The sequence below is a fragment of the Ipomoea nil genome, unplaced genomic scaffold (assembly GCF_001879475.1).
Source record: "Ipomoea nil cultivar Tokyo-kokei standard unplaced genomic scaffold, Asagao_1.1 scaffold0457, whole genome shotgun sequence".
Lineage (NCBI taxonomy): Eukaryota > Viridiplantae > Streptophyta > Magnoliopsida > Solanales > Convolvulaceae > Ipomoea > Ipomoea nil.
This window is the reverse complement of record NW_017616885.1, coordinates 1229964-1248740: the sequence shown is the minus strand read 5'-3', so window position 1 is coordinate 1248740 and position 18777 is coordinate 1229964. Positions and strand designations below refer to the sequence as shown.

At 36.1% G+C, this 18777-nt stretch overlaps 2 protein-coding genes across 2 annotated transcripts; both read right to left on the bottom strand.

Moving 5' to 3' along the window:
• Positions 1 to 2812: 2812 nt before the first annotated feature.
• Positions 2813 to 3442, bottom strand: LOC109172959 (actin cytoskeleton-regulatory complex protein PAN1-like). The gene has a single exon (XM_019322209.1). It carries the CDS (start codon positions 3440 to 3442, stop codon positions 2813 to 2815), a length of 630 nt encoding a protein of 209 aa, XP_019177754.1.
• A 10385-nt stretch (positions 3443 to 13827) lies between these two features.
• Positions 13828 to 18777, bottom strand: LOC109172958 (WD-40 repeat-containing protein MSI1-like). Its single transcript, XM_019322208.1, has 10 exons — positions 18514 to 18777; positions 17851 to 18177; positions 17612 to 17761; positions 17109 to 17220; positions 16906 to 17002; positions 16532 to 16708; positions 16005 to 16059; positions 15548 to 15874; positions 15309 to 15458; positions 13828 to 14022 (listed from the first exon to the last, which is right to left on the bottom strand). The coding sequence occupies exons 1-10, from the start codon at positions 18775 to 18777 to the stop codon at positions 13828 to 13830; spliced, it is 1854 nt and encodes a 617-aa protein (XP_019177753.1).

Genomic DNA, 18777 nt, shown 5'->3' with positions numbered 1-18777 from the left:
TACATAGGGGTGACATAACAATAGACGCATTACAAATGTTGTTATCGTGATGTAAAAAAAATTGTACAGATTATTTAACTATAACAGCATTCCAAAGAGATATGTAATATATGTAAAAGTAAGGTTATCCAAGAAATGGTGTGTTTTTTTTTTAATATGAAATACGGACTGAAACAAATGGCTCAGTTCAGCATGGTGTTTAGGTGAGGTATGGACCGCATTTAATGCACGTCTATCAATAGTCATTTTAAAATGCGGAGAAGATAATGTTTTCCTTCCCGGTTATGTCAATAAGAGGAGTTCGTGCTTATGTCATTTCATCGGTTATCCCAAACGGGCAGCTTTCGGAACGGCAAGGGAAGAAGAAAACCCGGCAGTACTATTCATCATCTTTTTTCCTTGCCAATATCATCGATGGTAGTTCTAAATTCAAGGTACTACCTGGTAAGTTAGTTGACTTCATTGCATACGAGAATCAAGCAATGAAACCCGAAGTCACTAAGGAAGTGATCGAGTGTCTCCAAGTGACAGGACTTTACGTTTATCTGAGCAAATCAATAGACGGGTTTTCGCAGTCAACAGTGAGACATTTTTACGAGACAACAAGTACGATTGGAGGTAAGATTAAAGAAGTTGTGGATGGGAAAATGACGACTGTGACAGCGACCGGTTTGTGTCGGATCGGTTTGCCCGGCAAAGGCTACGCGGATTTGGAGTGTCATCCAGTAGATGGTAATATGTTGTGGTCTAAAATAGCTCGACCGGGTTATGCATATGATTTGCAAGCAAAGAAAAAAGTTTTGAAACTAGACATGCAGGCTTTATTTGCGATAGTCACTCTTTGCGTTAAAGGCAGGACAGGAAATGTGGACGGATTAACTTATAAGAAAGCAAGAGCTATGGAAGTTATTCTTCGAAAAGAGAAGGCAAATTTGGTCGGGCATATTCTGAATAGAATGATTGAAATAATTCACAATCTGCAACGACAGAAGCGTGCAAAAGTTTGTAGTTTTGGGATCATGATTTCTTATATGCTAGAGTGTCAGGATTTGGACTTTGTCAAAAAAGACTTCAGATTGACCAAAACCCAGTTCCTTTTTAGGGACAAAAAGCAAAGAACATCACTTATTGAAAAGAGACGGCGAGCTGACTATGCTCTTGGACTATTGGAAAGAACGAATCAAAAGGCGGATGCGATCCAAACCGGTAAAGGCAATGTTGTTGGTCACAATAACCGGGACATGCAGTCACTAATGTGTAACGGACAACAAAGCAGGCCGGAACAAATGGTGCCACAAGTGGAGGAAGGAGAAAACACATGTATCGTACCGGCAAATTGGACAGGTTGAAGATCGTTCGCGTCTGCTTCGTCTGGATCAATCACCGACTGATTCGACTTGTACGCTTGGCAGTAACTTTAGATTGGTACACTGTTGTTTTCTTAATTTAGCTGTTGATATAAATGAATTGGTATATAGTTACTCTGTTGTTTTCTTAATCGGCGAGGTTTATTGTCATTACAGAATTTACTCGCAGACAAAGCTGAAATTTTAAACTCGACGGAAAAAACAATTACCTGTATGAATACCAGTACGGAAAACAACATGGAAATGTAAAGGACAGGTATGGTTTTGTGTGATACGACTTTTTAATCATATCGGTATGTATATTTTGGCCGCTCACTATTGATGTACAAGCGAAGCAGTGGTTTTTGCTCATTAAAAATGCGGACTTGTTTTTTTTTTTTTTTTTGTATGAAAATATGTGGCACTATAAATATAATTTAACGGATAAGCGCAAGGTGCAGTGTACTGGAGAATGTTTTCTTTGAGTTGTCACGATTAGTGAACAATTGGATTGTTCTTATTGTTGTAACAAAATTCGTAAATAATTCTTCCAAGAAGAAGTTGTGATACAATTTAAATTTAAGACACAATAAAATGTAGCTGAAATCAGCTAACATATTCACATATTATACATGGTTTAAATAAGTCTTTATAATAATTAATAACATAATAACATATAATAGAATACGGTATAATAAAATAATGTGGTATAACAGATGAGATTTGGGAAAAAACAGAATGAGTTACGTATATAATTGAAGACCTATTACAGGTTTGGTTAAATTTGTTCATGATATAACTATAATATTGACAAGAGTTGAAATCATTAACCGAGGCGCTGGCGGAATCGATGATACCGATGTGGTATGAGCCGCATTTAATGCTCGCGTGTCAATCACGACAACAAAGTTCGGCCGAGTAATATTTTTCTTTCTCCGGAAAATGTTCAAAACCTATTAAACATTATTTTTGGAATCACAGTTTTCATAAGGTCGTGCTTTTCATTTTCATAAGCGATTCCAAGTGTCATTGTTACCGAGCTTATGATTGGCAAGAATAAACACGGGAAATTAGCGGATTTCGGTGCTTTGGTAGCCAATGCAGAAGACAAAGAAATTGGTAAGGAGACCGTCGAATGCTTAAAAATTATCGGCTTGTACGACTATCTAACAAAACCCCTAGATGCGTACTCTCAAAAAACTGTGGCTGAGTTTTATGCCACCGGCCAACCAATCGATGAGACTGTGAAGGCGAATGTGAACGGAAATGAAATTATTGTTACAGGCTTACAGCGGAAGATTTTGCTCGAATCGCTGCAACTCGCGCATATGCCTGCGCAATTGTTCCATCTCGTCGCGCTGGGCGCTCTGAGGTCGGCCTCTTGTCTCCCACGAGCGCTCCACTGGTGGGGTCGGCTCCCGTGGCCCCGGAACACGAGGTTCATGGCTCCGGGACCTCCGTGAACACTACGACTCCGCCTGTCTGGTGTTGGTGGCCGACCTCGGCCCTAGGCGGTCTTGTGCCAGCACCCCCGGGCCCAACCACCCGAGCGCGAATGTGGTTCGGGTTGGCCGAGTCCACCTCTCCTCCCGTTGCTCGTGCCGGCCTCGGCTGGCCTCCGCTCCGTCTCGTCTCTCAGATGGTCGCGGTGAGTTGACTTCCCCATCGACCAACGTTGCGGGTGCCCGGGGCGCGTGAGTGCTGGGGCCACTGCGCACCCTCGGAGGGGGCGGAGGTGGAGTTGGAGGTGGAGGTGGAGGTGGAAGTGTCAGGGCACCACGTCGCACCCCCGCCGTGACGCGGTTGAGCGCGGTCGCCGCCTGCTCGAGTGCGGCGGCCTCCTCTTGGGGAGTCAGGATTGGTGGTGGGACGGGTGGCGCCGTCCCGCTGAGCGGGCGATTGTTGGTGAGCCGCCCTCGGAGGTCCTCCGCTGTCCCCCGCCGACTCCCATTGATCAGATCTCTGAGGTCCCCTCCTGCCATTATGGGCACGGTCTGCCGACTTGTCGTGGTCCCGTTGGGGTGGTTGGTGAGGGAGAGGTCACGTGTGTTGCGTGAACCCTGCGAGTTGTGGGTGTTCGACCCGGATCTTGTCATCGCTGCGGATGAAGGATAATAGGGAGAGCGCTTAAGCTTGTACAGCCGCTCTCAACAAGAGCACCAATGATGGATTATATGAATCCGGGGGTCCGAATTATACAACCCGTATAGAATATTGAATATGACGAACAAATAATAAAGTGATAAATATTGTATTAATAGAGTGAACAATGCTATTACAGAGGTTCAGGACGTGTAATAATGATACAAGTGTTGTAGGAAACGTAGAAGATGATTGATTAGGACACTGGGGGGTGTTTATATACCCCGGCCGCTACGGGCCCTAGGTCAGCGGGAGGAGCCGCGGCCCGCGCCGCGAGACTCGCTCCAAGCGAGGACCCGGTCCTTGGCCAAGCACGGAGCTCGGCCAAGGGGCTGACCATGGTCTCCGCCGAGCCCATGGGGCCGAGGCCGAGCTCGTGGGGGTCGGCTCGACGCCGAGCCGACCCCACGCTGGGCCGACCCCGGGGTGGTTGGCCAACCCCGGGGCGGTTCGCCACGCGTCGCGAGTAGTCCGTGGAAGCCGGGTCCGACCCGCTCCATGATTATTCCATCACTTCATATGCCAAGCTACATCCTCTTATGCCATGGAACCGTGTTCACCATCCATGGTGAACACGGTTCCAACGTTGTTAGTACACCGTTATCTCTTTTTTTTTCTTTTTTTTTCCTTAATTAATTGCGTGACTTTTCTTCTTCACTTACACATTTTGCGGTTTCACTTCCTCTTCGCGCAAGCTTCTTCAACATAATCTCATAAAAAGAAAATTCATAATTTCATAACTGCACATTTATATATCCATGCCTGCACATTCATAATTGCATGGATTTATGAATGTACAGTTATGAAATTATGAATTTTCTTTTTATGAGATTATGAATTTTTTGTTATGAGATTATGAATTTTCTGTTATGAGATTATGAATTTACAGTAAATTCATAATCTCATAACAGAAAATTCATAATTTAATAAATGTTTTTCTTTTATGCGATTATGAATTTTCTGTTATGAGATTATGAATTTACAGTACATTCATAATCTCATAATAGAAAATTCATAAGCTGACCAAACGCGCGCCGTTAATACCACATTAGCGAAATTTTTTTTTCCGTAAAAACGGCAGCGTTTGGACCCGTATTCACCATTCATGGTGAACACGTTTCCAGGGCATAATTTGCCCAACACATCCATCATGAATCTATTAGAACATCATCATAAGAACTGTTTATCTGCATTAAAAACAATATGAGAAACTTAAATGTTATGAAGTTGGGGATTACTCACACTATCTGATGAGGAAATTTCCAATATTATGTTATCTTACTAATTGTTTATTAAAATGCATTAATGAAAAATATCTCACAAAATTGGGAAATACACAATGATTATGCAAGTAAAAGGAACTTGATAAAACACATAAGGCATACTAGCGCTTATATATATAGTTAATGCTGATACATACACTAAATATATGCATGACCTCAAGTGTCTTAAACGTTGGAGTGGCATTAACATCCCACATGCAAAATTGACCATCCTCTGAGCCTCTTAACAAATGAACCTGCTTAAATGGACTCCACGACAAGACATACCCTTGATCGCTGTGACCAGTTAACCTCAAATCAGGGTAGCAAACACCATACTTATTAACTACTTGAGGGATTTGTTGACAAAGAGAGTATTCAAATCACACAACAAATTGAAGTGAGAATTATCTCGCAATGTCATTATTTGACAATCAGCAGTTAGCGGTTAGTGACAATCAGCAGTTAGCGGTTAGCGTTAATAAATTATGTTATCAGATTTGACCAGCGAATTGCAGTTAGCGGTTAGCGTTAATGAATTATGTTATCAGATTTGACCAGCGAATTATATAAACGATTGGTAAAAAGATATTTGAAAAAATTAACTTTTTAGATTAACATGTAAAATGACCTAAGGGTAATAATAATAATAATAATAATAATAATAATAATAATAATAATAATAATAATAATAATAATAATAATAATAATAATAATAATAATAATAATAATAATAATAATAATAATAATAATAATAATAATAATAATAATAATAATAATAATAATAATAATAATAATAATAATAATAATAATAATAATAATAATAATAATTGTTTTAAAAAATTAAAATAATAATAATAATAATAATAATAATAATAATAATAATAATAAATTAATAAAAGAAATAAAATAAAACAAATAAAACATATTGGGAGCTGAACTTTCGGCTCCCCTTAGTTTTGTCACTTTTCTCACATCAGTGCGAAAAGTGGCATGGGAGCTTGAGGCTCCTATAAAAGGAGCCCTAAGGCTCTAATTTCAAAATTAAGCTTGCCCATCCGTTGATGGGCAAGCAGTGAGCCAACGAAACTGGCTCTTATTATTCAATAAGTCGAAATGGCTTTACAGTAAATTTTTATTTTTTATTTTATAAATATAGAGGTGTTTTGAGGAAATTATTCTAAAAAACGCTAAGTGAAAATATTGTAAATTGCGATGTTTGTATTTTTAGTGGTTTGGAACAAATCATTGCTTCAAACTGTTGAATAACCATACACTTTTTTTAGCATTTCGATGTTTGGGTTACATCATATTACCAATCGTCCAATATCTTTGGGTTACATTATAATTTAAAAATTTCAATATCTTTGGGTTACATTATAATTAAAAATTTTAAATTTTTACTACATCTAAATTCCTTACATTAAGAATTTCTTTATCCATAATAATTTATTGAACAATAATGGTTGAACTAATTGAACACTGAGCAAAACACCTAAAGGACTTGTACCGTTGATTCATTCATTGATCTTGTATATATGTGCATTCATAAAATATATTAGAACCCTTTGCAACAAAAATACTTGGCTACTATTTAAAAAACGTTTAGTAACAATTATAATGAATCTCATATATTACATTGTATTCATATACTATGAGTTACATATTTAAATAAACAAATTCAACATTAAATTACTTATGTATGAACTTCTCATATATAATCTTGTATTGATATACTTTCAAATACCTATTTAATTATAAACATTGGGTAGAAAAAATAAAACAATGACCGTCAAAGTATTAAATCAAATGAATGTTTCTGATTGTTCAGATTTTCATTTTTTCCTTGAGATTTTCTAATTTATCCTTAAGTATATGATTAGCCGTTAATATTGAATCCTAATATAAAATTATAATATATATAACTACACCATTAATCTAATTCTAATATTAAAGTCTTAATAGAACTCTTACCACAAATCCTACTGCTAGAATCTCCGCAAACAATATTAGTATATATTTAATATTTTATGCCCTAATTTTTATCTGATCTCCCTTATGTCCCGTATTTGGTTTCAACCATACCCATATAATTATTTTATTGACAATTATAATTAATCTTGACTATATTATCTTGCATTTGTAAACTTAGAATTATCTATTTAAATACGCAAATTCAACATTCAATTATCTATGCATGCATTAGCCATTTCAATATAATCTTGCTTTGATATACTTTAAAGTACTTATTAAAAAAATATATTGGGCATTATCTCAATCGCGCAATGTGCGTAAAAAACTAGTATGTAATAATAAAACCTAATTGTACTATTTTTCCGAATTAGAGGACACTTCCCCAAATGCATTTGAATAGAAATTCCTTTTATGGAAGGTCCTATAAATGAAATGAATTAACTCTAGATTATGGTTTTTTTTTCAATAACATTATAGTTTGGTGGATCTATGATATTTTCCATGGATTATTGATTTAAAAAATCTAAAGATCTATTTAATGGTTGAAGATTGTTTTTATTCAACATTTGTAACATTGAGATAATAATGATTGATTAATTGTTTATTTTTTATTTTTTGTACATGTGATGTGATCTACCTCAATATTTACATCAACTTTTTATTGAAAACTAAGGTGTGTTTAGTTCATGGGTTTACATATCAGGAATGAGAATCAAAATCATAGTTAGTGTTTAGTTGACAATTTTTTAAAACACAACTATGAGATTTGATTACCCATTCAATTAAAATCCTTATTTCTAAATGGGAGGTCACAAGTATGAACCGTAAGACATTGACTCTCTGTGCTTCAATATATTGAGAAAGTATATATGGACATATACTACATTGTAACAAAGTCAATAATACTAAAAAAAGGTTTGGATTAATGCTTTTAGATTTTTGTTTTGATTTTTTTTTTTTTTCATATTAGTGTTTTGGATGTCATCATATTAGAATCAATTGCCTTAATGTTTTAATTTTGTATTTTTAAAACCTTTATTCCCCTTATAGGGTCATACATAACCAAACATCAATAAGGTCCTAGGGATGGCAACGGGGCGGGGCAGGGTGAGGACTATACTCCCCGTCTCCCCGTCCCCATCCCCGGTAAGGAGTAGAAAAAATTCCCCGTCCCCGTCCCACGGGGAATCCCTGAAATATATATATATAAGCGCAGCACACAGTGATGTTGAAACTGACGTTGTAACACAAACGATCTGTAACGCAGTTTGGGCAAACAACCCTAATCTGCGAGGCACTTCTCAATTTGAGAATTTGCCTAAATCCACTAAAAGCTTAATATTTAAAGTACACTGTTTGGAACCTGAGATTACACAATAGAATGATCTTTCCTACCAAACTATTGAAACCTAAACACATGTACTACTTTCTAGGGGAATTTAGTATCCTATTCTCAAAGACTCTCATACCTCACAAGATCAATGTTGAATGCCTCATTTCTACAATAAAGGACAATCCCTATTTATAGTAACTACTCCTAACAGATTCGTGAATAACAAAGCTATTTCTAATCAAACTAGAACTAGAAAAACTTCAATAACAATTCCCTTTAGAACTAGTATTCTTCATTAGCTATTCCTTTTATGACTGGTATTCCTTTATAGAACTGGAATTTTTTTTGCACATAACTTTGACAAAACACTTTGAGTCAACATTCTCCCCCTTTGTCAAATTTTTGGCAAAAACCTTGATTTCATAAAAAGCTTTGACTTCTGACTCATCTCCCCCTTAATTGATTCCATGTATCTCTATTATTGGTGAGTGCTATCGTTGAGTATGATTTGTTTAAGAAAAAATTCCCAATTAAATCATCCTATCATAGCTAATTTCTCCTCTGATTTTTTCTTCCTCTGTTATTACCGCAAACGCCTTTGATTTCATCACTTCTCCTCAATCACGACATCCCGAAGGGAAATTGCACATCGGAGGAGCGCGACGCCAAAGCTGAGACAATCTGTCGAGAGTTCTTTTAATCGGAGATGTATTCTAGCCATGCAAACATGAATCCACTGAGATTCCATCAATCGGTCTCTTCTGCCTTACAATCGCATCTAGATTTCCTGACCGAAATTTCAAACGTACTAACTGTGCGCCATCATTAATTTCTGGAAATAGCACAAAATCCGGTGAAAGCACTTCCAAATGATCTCCAAAATATCCGATCTGATCTTCATGGGATAACCTAGACGAAACTGGAATTTCTCCAATTTCCGGTGACATAATCATCACCGGAAAACGCTCCGTTGCCACCGCCAGACCACCCTCGCCCTCCAGGGCTGTCTCGCACAAATAGGCTGGAGGTGGTTCGCGTTCGTCTTGAATATTTTGGTAGGGTTCCTGTGAAATCAGAATATGGCTCATAATGATCGTTGCAGAGCCATCATCCTTTTCTTCATCTGGTTCTGTTTCTGTTTTGTGATTCTACATAAAACACAGTGCAATTATCTTTAGAGAATTCTACTTTGAGTTTATCTTCACAAAGCTGACTTATGCTGATTAGATTTGTTTTTAGACTTTGTACTAGGAGGACTTTTGGCAACCTAGGCAGCCCATGGATATTAGAGATGCCACTTGCAATGATCTGGCCTTTTACTCCATCTCCAAAGGTAATATGTCCTTCATTCTTATACTGAATGTTTTCTAGATTTTCTGGATTTCCAGTCATATGCCTTGAACACCCGCTGTCAAAATACCATACGTTTTGTTCTTTGCTAGTTTTTGAGGTGTAGGCAACATTCTGATCTTTTCTTACCCAGATTTTCTTGCTTTGTACTGACCAATCTTTGTTGATTTGTCTGTAATACAGATCATTTTGTCTTTTGAAGCAGTATGCTTTTATGAGCCCCAGTCTGTGACAGTAATAGCATTTGTTCCTTCTTCGGTGTTGGAAGTGATGTTGCGACACTTCAGGAATTTCAGAAGAATGACTATCATTGGATGCTGGATTTGGAGATCTAGGCGTCTCAGTTAGTGTCTTGATCTCTTGTAACAGTTTGGCTTCTCTGCCTTTCGACTCCATTAATTCATTCTGAGTATCTTTAAGGCGTTTTTCATTACTCTCCTTTTCATCTTTTAGAAACTAATTTTCATGTATGAGTTCAAGATTTACTTTGATGATTTGTTCTCATTTAGCATGCAGCTGTGTATATGACTCTAGCTGTTCTTGTATATCATTTTCGTTTCCGTTGTCATTCTCATGATTTGTGGTGAATGCTACGATATTAGTGTTGGTACCTTCTTCACTGTCTGAGTCATCGCTTAGTGTTGTCACATATGTTTTGTTATTCCTTTTAAAGTATGTTGGACATTCTGACTGGATGTGTCCAAACCCTTTGCACTCATAGCACTGTATCCCTTCTGTGTTTGATAGTCTTCTCTTGGAAACTCCATTAGGATCCTACTAGTAACTTAAGCAGTTTGGCTCTGATACCAATTGAAATATATATAAGCGCAGCACACAGTGATGTTGAAACTGACGTTGTAACACAAACGATCTATAACGCAGTTTGGGAAAACAACCCTAATCTGCGAGGCACTTCTCAATTTGAGAATTTGTCTAAATCCACTAAAAGCTTAATATTTAAAGTACATTGTTTGGAACCTGAGATTACACAATAGAATGATCTTTCCTACCAAACTACTGAAACCTAAACACATGTACTACTTTCTAGGGGAATTTAGTATCATATTCCCAAAGACTCTCATACCTCACAAGATCAATGTTGAATGCCTCATTTCTACAATAAAGGACAATCTTTATTTATAGTAACTACTCCTAACAGATTCGTGAATAACAAAGCTATTCCTAATCAAACTAGAACTAGGAAAACTTCAATAACAATTCACTTTAGAACTAGTATTCTTCATTAGCTATTCCTCTTATGACTGGTATTCCTTTATAGAACTGGAATTCTTTTTGCACATAACTTTGACAAAACACTTTGAGTCAACAATCCCCCTCACCGGTCAACCCATAGTTAATTAAAATGTTAAACTAATATAATTTTTAAAAATAAAAAGAGAAAAATTAAAACAGTACATACTTTATGCTATGAAATAATGTAAAATTCAAAACTCAGATACAGTACATAGTTACATACAAAACTCACAGTAATGTACGTTCAAAAACTCAATCACAGTAAACGCACATGCATTACATATATTTGACACAGTACATGCTGATTTCTATTTCTGATTCTAATTTCTAATATCTAAATTCTAATTCTAATAATCTAAATTCTAAATTTCTAATAATCTAATGTGTGTATATATATATATATATATATATATATATATATATATATATATATATATATATATATATATATATTAGATTTTAAATATTTAAATTATTCTAAATAATAATAATAATAATAATGTAAATCATTTTTATAAATTTGATATTTATATTTCATGTAATAATTAACATATATATATAACTCAAATATATAATGTGTATATGTTATTATTAATGAAGAAGATAAGAAACTACATGGTGGATGCATGTGCATGGTAATAATAGTGGAAAAGATTAAGGAAGTTATAACGGTAGTGGTATGTTTGTCCAAAATATTTTAATGTACAACCTTTATAGCATAATGTACAAAAAAAAAAAAAAAAAAAAAAAAAAAAAAAAAAAAAAAACTTAACGGAAAAAACGGACATAAATCAGGGGTATAACTTTCATTCACACTTATTATGTTTTTAGATATATGTTTAATTAATCGGGGACGGGGCGGGGACGGTTATCCCCGTCCCCGTCGGGGATGGGGATGTGGCACATTGTCATCCCTAAAAGGTCCATTGTCTTTGGTGGCAATTTCAAATTTAGTCCCACACTATCGTTTTTGCAATTTAACATCCCAGATTATTATTTTTTGGACACTTTTAGTCCTTCTCATGATTTTTTCTATTTTTAGTAAGGGCATTTTTGTCTATTCATATTTTCATTTTTAATTTTTCCGATTTCAATCGGTTTAATTTGTTTAGAACTTTACTAAAAATCAGTTAAAATATAGTTACTACAATTTACCTAAAGTTTTAAACTGATTGAAACCCGAAAAATAACTAAAGGAAAATATGAAAAAACAAAAATGTCCTTACTAATTCTAGAATTTCCTTATATACAATTTTTGTATACTTTAACAATAAAATTTACTTTTTTTGTTCTCTAAATTATAGAAAAAGAATATTGTTACTCTCTTACATTGTCACTATTTTTTATTCTTTAAGTATCTATAAAGTATCTTTTTCGTCCTTGAATTATTCCAATGTGGTTTTATTAATTCAACCGTAATAGAATTTAATGATGAAAAAGTCATTTCACAGTCAATTAAGACTTAAGAGAGACAAAAATGTCAACATGTATAAATAAATTAAAGTATGGAAAGTACTATTTTTCAGAAAAGTGCAATTTCCCTTATGATCCCATTTAATAAGAAAATACAACGTATTATAGCGTGAAACATTTATTGCAGTATATTATACGCGCTTCATGAAGAATCAAACAAAATTATTGCTACCTTGAAAATATGTCGAATCATTAGACGTCCAACACAACAAAGATCTTATACAGAGAGTTTGGTTGGGAGGAGGGAATAGGGGACAGAGGGAGAAAATTGTAATTTGATGGGAAAAGAAAAAAGTGGAATAAAGAATTGTGTTGTAATTGCATTTCAATTCATGTCTACCAAATAACTTGTTAAGGAGTAGAGCAACAATGCCTCAACCCAAATAGTACATAGTTGTGACAACCCACCTCTTATTAATTGAGGCTAGAGTTAGAATATTTTATATGTATAAGTAATGACTAAAGAGTTTTTACACTCAATAAGTATGCAACATCGTCACTAAAACATATGAAAACTCGATCTACCACCACTAATTCAAAAGCTAATGAAAGATGTATTTACCAAACAAACTAAATATGAACTTTTATTTTAATACATAGGTTTCCCACTTCATGCCAAACTAATCGATCATAGTCTTTAGTTTCCCATCTCAAGAACAACTAGAGGATGTAAATTTGAGTCGCATAAGCGACATTTCAATTAGTCCTAAACCCTACTCCAACATGTGGAGCCCAAAATAAAATAATGTAGGTTAAACGGGCCAACCCGTGTAAACCACGTGTTGGCCCGTTTGAACCCGTATAACTGTCGGGTTATACGGGTCGGGCCCAATTCAGGACGGGTCGAAAAGTGTGTGGCCCAACCCATCTGAAAAGTGGGTTAAACGGGCCCAACCCGACGGGTTGGGCCCGTTTTGACAGCTCTAAGTCCAACTCTAAAGATGTTTGAGGTGGGATTTGAATCCCCACTCTGACACCTTCCGTTGTGACTTGAAATCAAGTGATCAATCTCTATGCAAGCCTCGAACGCAACTAAATATGAACTTTTCATGAGCTATAAATGACTTAAATCTCATTATTTTTCATAAGCCCCGACAGTAGTATTTTTGGCACAGTTGTGCTGGATGAAGCTGTTGATTAAGTGCATGGTGACGGGTTTGTATTGTTTGCTTAACTGATCTAGAAAGTGTTAGCAATCAATTACAATGATATTTGCCAAATATGTAAAGAGTATAATATTTAGTCCATGATCGTAAGATTTGTATGTAGGTGGATACTGGATAGATTTTCTTTGTTGAATGACACAATTGTTCTTGCTTCTTCATGGATGCAGTGATAGGTTGGGGTATGAAAGATAAGGAGGCAGATACAATATAATGTTGCTTCACCTTTTGTTCTTCTTCTCTCTTTTATCTAATATTAGAGGCACAAAAGGCTTACAAACACAACAACCATTATCATCAGTAAGAAATGTTGATTGAACATGAATACAAATTGTTTATATACACATGCATTTGAGCAAAGAATGAAAATAGTACTATTGATGATGCATATATGCATATAGGAGTCTCAGCTCAGCCCAATAGAGGCTAAAACAAGTCTAGTAAATCCATAGTAACACCAGAAACAATACTTTGGAAAGAAAAGATAAACCACAGCTCAGAATTAACAACACCAAAGTTGGAAAAAGAAGCTATTCTACTAACTCAAAACTAATTGAGTCAAGCTCTAACTCAAAGGTATCCCACTCTTCAGTTAAATAATGTAGTTCCCCGCCTTCCATATCCCAGAAGCAGGCTCTTAATCCTCCTACTTCGATAGTGTCGTTGTTTTCCACCCCCTCCATAAACTCCATGGGCTCCAAAGGGATATACGAACAAATGGAAAGCTGCATTATTCGGTAGAAAACGACCTTATCATTGACTAAAAAGTCCCTTAGAATGTACAGTAATCTTTCATCTCCGTCAGCATCAATATAAATTCTTGGCCCATCATTGTGACGTTGCATCACAATTTTATTTAAGACTTCTCTAAAAATTTCCCAGCCAACATTTAATGGGTTAATAGGTATTTCTTCTTCCCCGTTTAGATGCACATACGTGGCCCTAAACTCTGGCCATGGCCACAAAATATGTGGTATTATTTGATCCTGTCCGTGATCATAGCAATTGTACACAATTTCAACAAAAGTCGAAAACCCGCCAACATGTACAACGACGTGAGCCACCACTTCGTCCATTCCTTCATGTCTGATTACAACAGGAATGGTATTCTCAACATCATTCCTTTCTTGCTCTTGTACTTGGGGTTGGAGGACTTCTTATTGTGGGGGATTCATAATCGTCCTAATTTCCTCAATGAGCTGGTTAGACTCGGTAAAACCTATTTTATTCCTTTCTCTTTTGCAACAATGATCAGCCTCAATATTTGAAACCTGCTAGTCAATATAAAGACATTTGCAATACAACATAATTAGGTCAAAGCAAAACAAAAAGGAATTGCAATATTAGAGGCACTCAAGGCTTACAAACACAACAACCATCATGTAAAATATTGTTGATTGAACATGAAGACAAGGTTGAACAACACAGTACACATGCATTTCAGCAAAGAATGAAAATAGTTGGTAACAGAACTGTTTATGATGCATATATGCATATAGAAGGAGTCACAGCTCAGCCCAATAGAGGCTAAAAGAAGTCTGGTAAATCCATAGTAACACCAAAAACAATACTTTGGAAAGAAAAGATAAACCACAGCTCAAAGTTGGAAAAAGAAGCTATGGGGCCTTCTCATCATCAATCATCATCTTCCTCTTCTTCAATAAAACAATTTCGTTTAAAGAATAAAACAATAAAAGTTAAAGAACATAAAGTGAAATGAAAATTTAATTTCGTTTACAAGCTACTAGACAATAGACTTGCACTTCCAAGCCTGTGCCACGAAATTGACTTGTCTGGATCAAGGGCTATGCAGATTGTTCAAACTCAGAATCTTCTTTTACCAACTTAGAAATGGACTTGTCTGGATCAAGTGCTATGCAGATTGTTCAAACTCAGAATCTTCTTTTACCAACTTATCACACAAATACAGATAAATACACGTAAAGATCTGAATGAAACATACCACCCTCTACACACATATATGACTCCATTTCTGTACTCAAATACTCACCTTAGCATCATGACAAAGTACAGATTGATTAAAATTGATTGCTGGAGTGCGTATATCCCATATATGTAGATGTTTATCTTCTCCAACTGTACCAAATAAGTTCCCATCCTTCATATGCCAAGCTACATCCTCAATACATCCATGCTGTATCTGTTAGAACATCACCAAAAGAGCTATTTATCAGCATAAAAAACAAAATGATGCATAGTAGTTCTTATATAGTTAATTCTGATACATACATCAAATATACGCATAGCCTCAAGTGTCTTATCCGTTGGAGTGGCATTAACATCCCACAAGCAAACTTGGCCATCCTCTGAGCCACTTAACAAATGACCCTTCTTAAATGGACTCCAGGACAAGCAATGCCCTTTGTCTTTGTGACCAGTTAACCTCAAATCAGGGTTGCAAACACCCTCCTCGGGATGTTTTGATGGATGTTTGGTACAATCAAAAATGAAAAACTCAGCACTGCCTGTCTTGGTAGCAATAATACTTGGGTTTTGTGGCATGTAACGAGCCCAGTTAACTACCCCATCATGATTTATTTTCTGCACTCTTCTTGTCTGCAACAGAAATATTTAGTGTTACATGAATAGGGGAGTTACCTCAAATAGCTGCTAAATTTGTAAAATAGGCAAGAAAAGATACTATAGGAAAATGAAGTTTCAAGACAAAACTACTATAAATGTATACATTTGAAGTTGAAGATAAGTACAGAGTATATGTTTTCTGAAGTTTCACAACAAAACTACAGTTAGAATTGAAGGAGAGGGAAAAATGAGATTGTAAGAAGTCTGATTTATGCAAATAATACTTGATCTATCTCAACATATTTTGCAGCTTTCTTAATACAACATAATTAGGTCAAAGCAAAACAAAAAGGAATTGCAATATTAGAGGCACTCAAGGCTTACAAACACAACAACCATCATGTAAAAAATTGTTGATTGAACATGAAGACAAGGTTGAACAACACAGTACACATGCATTTGAGCAAAGAATGAAAATAGCTGTTGATGATGCATATATGCATATAGAAGGAGTCTCTGCTCAGCCCAATAGAGGCTAAAAGAAGTCTGGTAAATCCATAGTAACACCAAAAACAATACTTTGGAAAGAAAAATAAACCACAGCTCAGAATTAACAAAACCAAAGTTGGAAAAAGAAGCTATGGGGCCTTCTCATCACCAATCATCATCTTCCTCTTCTTCACAAATTACATGAGTTCTCGCATCCGCAATACCTCTAGATTGTTGTCCTTGGCTACACTAGCAATAGCCAAGTCGTAGGTTGGGCTCCATGAGAAGTCTGTAATGCTATCCGTGTGGGCAGAGTGAAAAAAGACAAACTCCAGGGGTCCTCTATTAGCCTCCTCACTGGTTTGTGCGTGCCCCATCCTGAATGGCAAGAAAGCCAAAAGAGTGAATTACATACAGCTCTGTTTTCTTCTTGCATCTGTATATCTATCTTTGAATTTGGGGACATTTTTTACAGAGAAATTTCAAGAAAATTAAAAACTCATATAACAATGCATTCTTTTCTTGAATTCTTCACAGATATAGCTATGCACCATGTAACAGTAGTGAAGAAATACCTGCTAATATCCCAAACAATAATCTTCCTGCCAGAGCTTGAAGCTAAATAATTCTCATGCTTATGATTCCACCTACCATGGCCAACTTCCTCCCTGTCACAAGGTTCAGAAAAGCCTTTAATACTTATGCCCTAACGATTGATAAAGAAAGCAAAGTTTCCTCAAGAAGAAAATGGGAAGTAGAATAGCCTCTTACTGCAATAGACATTCCAAGGTATGGAGGAAAGGGGAAGTCTTGCGCGGATCAAACACTTTGACTTTCCTATCAGATGATCCAGTTGCTACAATCGGTCCACAAAATGCCAGGGAGTTAACCTGTATTAATAACAAAGAAATAATGTTAGGAAAGTTACATAAATCAACTAATGTAGTCACAAAGAATAAAACAATAAAAGTTAAAGAACATAAAGTGAAATGAAAATTTAATTTCATTTACAAGCTACTAGACAATAGACTTGCACTTCCAAGCCTGTGCCACGAAATGGACTTGTCTGAGATCAAGTGCTATGCAGATTGTTCAAACTCAGAATCTTCTTTTACCAACTAAAGATATACAACTGTTTGAACGAACAAGTACACTAATGTATTCCAGACATAGTACTGATTTCTACAATGTACTCAGTTGAAAGACGCTTGTAAAGATCTGAATGAAAGATACCATCCTCTACACATATGTATGACTCCATTTCTGTACTCAAATACTCACCTTAGCATCATGACAAAGTACAGATTGATTAAAATTGATTGCTGGAGTGCGTATATCCCATATATGTAGATGTTTATCTTCTCCAACTGTACCAAATAAGTTCCCATCCTTCATATGCCAAGCTACATCCTCAATACATCCATGCTGTATCTGTTAGAACATCACCAAAAGAGCTATTTATCAGCATAAAAAACAAAATGATGCATAGTAGTTCTTATATAGTTAATTCTGATACATACATCAAATATACGCATAGCCTCAAGTGTCTTATCCGTTGGAGTGGCATTAACATCCCACAAGCAAACTTGGCCATCCTCTGAGCCACTTAACAAATGACCCTTCTTAAATGGACTCCAGGACAAGCAATGCCCTTTGTCTTTGTGACCAGTTAACCTCAAATCAGGGTTGCAAACACCCTCCTCGGGAGGTTTTGATGGATGTTTGGTACAATCAAATATGAAAAACTCAGCACTGCCTGTCTTGGTAGCAATAATACTTGGGTTTTGTGGCATGTAACGAGCCCAGTTAACTACCCCATCATGATTTATTTTCTGCACTCTTCTTGTCTGCAACAGAAATATTACCTCAAATAGCTGCTAAATTTGTAAAATAGGCAAGAAAAGATACTATAGGAAAATGAAGTTTCAAAACAAAACTACTATAAATGTATGTATACATTTGAAGTTGACGATAAGTACAGAGTATATGTTTTCTGAAGTTTCAAAACAAAACTACAGTTAGAATTGAAGGAAAGGGGAAAATGAGATTGTAAGAAGTCTGATTTATGCAAATAATATTTGATCTATCTCAACATATTTTGCAGCTTTCTTAATACAACATAATTAGGTCAAAGCAAAACAAAAGGAATCGCAATAAAAATCACAGAAGAATTCACTATGTACCATCCCGATCTCAACGGAGGAACTGGATTCTTCACCAACCCAATCTTCGCGACTCAGCTTAACTTGATCGAGCATAAGGATGCTTTGTTCATTCTCTGGCGCGCAAGTTCCGACGATCAGTTTCTGGATAGTAAGCTTTCCCTCCAGCTCCTCCCCGTCGGGGAGCCATTCCACGGTGGGCGTCGGCTTGTCGAGGTTGTGAGTGACGAACTTATCGTCCACCGTGCGTGATTCGCTCGTGGTTGCCCGCGAACTAGAACTCAT

Excerpts from the sequence above, each read along its gene's own strand:
- LOC109172958 (XM_019322208.1), bottom strand. The coding sequence starts at position 18,777 with ATGAGTTCTAGTTCGCGGGCAACCACGAGCGAATCACGCACGGTGGAC. Across the intron at positions 17,221-17,611 it reads TACTTTGTCATGATGCTAAG|GTTAACTCCCTGGCATTTTG; the intron begins GTGAGTATTTGA and ends TTATTAATACAG. Across the intron at positions 15,875-16,004 it reads ACTTATCTTCAACTTCAAAT|ACAAGAAGAGTGCAGAAAAT; the intron begins GTATACATTTAT and ends TTTCTGTTGCAG.
- LOC109172959 (XM_019322209.1), bottom strand. The coding sequence starts at position 3,442 with ATGACAAGATCCGGGTCGAACACCCACAACTCGCAGGGTTCACGCAAC.